The sequence below is a fragment of the Octopus bimaculoides genome, chromosome 1, assembly GCF_001194135.2.
Source record: "Octopus bimaculoides isolate UCB-OBI-ISO-001 chromosome 1, ASM119413v2, whole genome shotgun sequence".
NCBI lineage: Eukaryota > Metazoa > Mollusca > Cephalopoda > Octopoda > Octopodidae > Octopus > Octopus bimaculoides.
In genome coordinates this window covers 144,160,574-144,162,779 of record NC_068981.1, presented here as the reverse complement: position 1 = coordinate 144,162,779, position 2,206 = coordinate 144,160,574, and the positions used below count along the sequence as shown (strand labels likewise).

General features: G+C 35.6%; 1 protein-coding gene across 3 annotated transcripts in view; it reads right to left on the bottom strand.

Moving 5' to 3' along the window:
* The window catches only part of LOC106868088 (probable ubiquitin carboxyl-terminal hydrolase MINDY-4), a 105,253-nt gene extending 104,356 nt beyond the window's left edge, over nucleotides 1-897 (bottom strand). The window contains exon 1 of one of the 3 annotated variants that reach the window (XR_008265054.1): nucleotides 520-897. Coding sequence is in view for 2 of the 3 variants with exons in the window: in XM_014913214.2 (XP_014768700.1) it covers nucleotides 520-585 (66 nt within the window). In the remaining variant the exon portion in view is untranslated. The remainder of the gene's footprint in view (nucleotides 1-519) is intronic. The other 2 variants (XM_014913214.2, XM_014913206.2) reach the window with 2 other exon arrangements.
* Between the last annotated feature and the right edge of the window lie 1,309 nt (nucleotides 898-2,206).

The window sequence follows — 2,206 nt, the reverse complement described above, 5'->3', positions numbered from 1 at the left end:
TATATATATATATATATATATAGATAGATAGATAGATAGATAGATAGATAGATAGATAGATAGATAGATAGATAGATAGATAGATATGCGTGTATATATGAATATGTATGTATATGTGTAATGTAAACCGCACACACATATATAATATATATTACCCACGCATTGACACTAGTGTCTGCATGGATATATGTATGTTGTGAATGAGGTGAGAAAAAAAACAAAACGAGAGAGATGGAGGGAGAGAGAGAAGATAGAAGCGTGTGCTTATCCACATGTATAACTGCTTAGAATGGAATCACGCATCCATAAAACTTGCCGATGAATTATTCCATATATATTGGCATTAAGAAGATTGAAATCTCCATCGAAAAAGGAAACAATAATAACAATCATTTTTGTTTTGTAATTAATAATCTTTCCTTGATGATAATTTCTGAGTGTTGCTAACCAAATGATAATAGCGAAAAGAAAATCAGAAGATGAAAAAATAAAATCCAACACAATTAGAATTTAACTTACCTTCCGACTGAGATATTCCCGAATGAGAGAGGCAGTGACTGCCTCGACAAATTGATTGTCAACCATGATGCAGTTAGTGATGAAACTGTCAAAACAAAGTTTTGTTTACGTTGCCAACTTCATTATGGCTCGGCGACATGATAAGGAACAAATCGATTGCGACACCTTCAGGGAGTTATTTTATAAGTTAACAAGGGAGGTTACTCTAAGGGAAAACTTGCTATTTTAATACATTTTACTTTCTGGAATTTTTTGTCCCCTTTTATTATTGTCTCGTACGTTCTCCTGAGTGTGTCTACAGATGCATACATAGGTGTGTGTGTGTGCGTCTGTGTTTGAGTTTTATTTAATTTCATAAGAGAATTCAAGCCGAACGCAAACAATACAAGACTTTATTAGTTAAGAGATTTCCCGGTGTTTGTAAATGTGTTGTTAAGCATGTTGAGCTGTCCATGCACATAACGAAGTGTGTGCTTGTATTCACCTAAAGTCTCAGATGGAGAATCTTTGGAATGTCATACAAATCTTCACTGTGCCACTAACAGATTGGATTTCAGGAATCTGCGTCGGTTGCTTTTGTTTATCTTCAAAATACCTAATATTTCTATGTTTTTGTGTAAACTTATAGGTACATAGCCTAATGCACCTATGTATGATGACAGGTACAAAATAAAATTTATAGTCAGGGTTCCGCATTAATTCACCATAAATGTTGTTGCTTTTTTTCCCTAGACATTTGATTGTACATTCACATCCGCTGGGCAGCTGATGGCTATAACTGTGCATGATATTTGTTCCCTGTCCCATAGAACAATATCAGGTCTGCTATGCTTGTACCGAATTGATGTTTTATTAGGGTGTTCCACCAGTGTTCTTTGTTTTTAAATGGTGGATAATTCTGATTGCCAACCTTCAATCTGCGGAAGTGAAAATTGATTGTGAGGTGAACTTTCATTAAAAAATTCTAGCCTTAATGGGGACTTGGTTTAGCGGCAATTCTGACATACCTTTGTTGTATACATCAGGGCAATCCTTCCTGTGGATTGTATTGTAATTAGTCTTTGCAACTATATTATGCCTCAGAGGCAAATAGTATTTCGTTGATATTTTGGGTAGCTGCTGATGATGTGGGTGATATCTCCCACACTGATATAACTGAGCTGACATATTCTATCACAACTTGGAGGTTTGGTGGTATCTTTGTCCTTCTTGTTTATCAGGTATTTAATAGCTATCTCCTGTTCTTGCGAAAGCATATCCATCTAGGTGGGATGAAATGTATCTATCATATGTCCAGGAAGGTTATTTTTCTTGTCAATGCTGTATGTATGTATGTATGTATGTAGTATGTATGTGTGTATGTACGTACGTACGTATGTATGTATGTACTATGTATGTGCGTACGTATGTATGTATGTACGTATGTATGTATGTACGTGGGTACGTATGTATGTACGTACGTTGCAGGCTCACAGGTTTGTATATTCTACTCCGAAATCGTTTTTTTCTTTGTAGTTACTCATAGTGTCATAGTTCTTACATCTCTTTCTCGTCTTCAAGATCAACCTTGTGTACGCTCTCCAAAGAGAAAGCATCGCAAATTGTGGCTATAGTTATGGGAATTCTTCAAACACTCCTTGTTCTTTATATTTGATGCCTCTTCCTGAAGAATTTGCCATACAACACA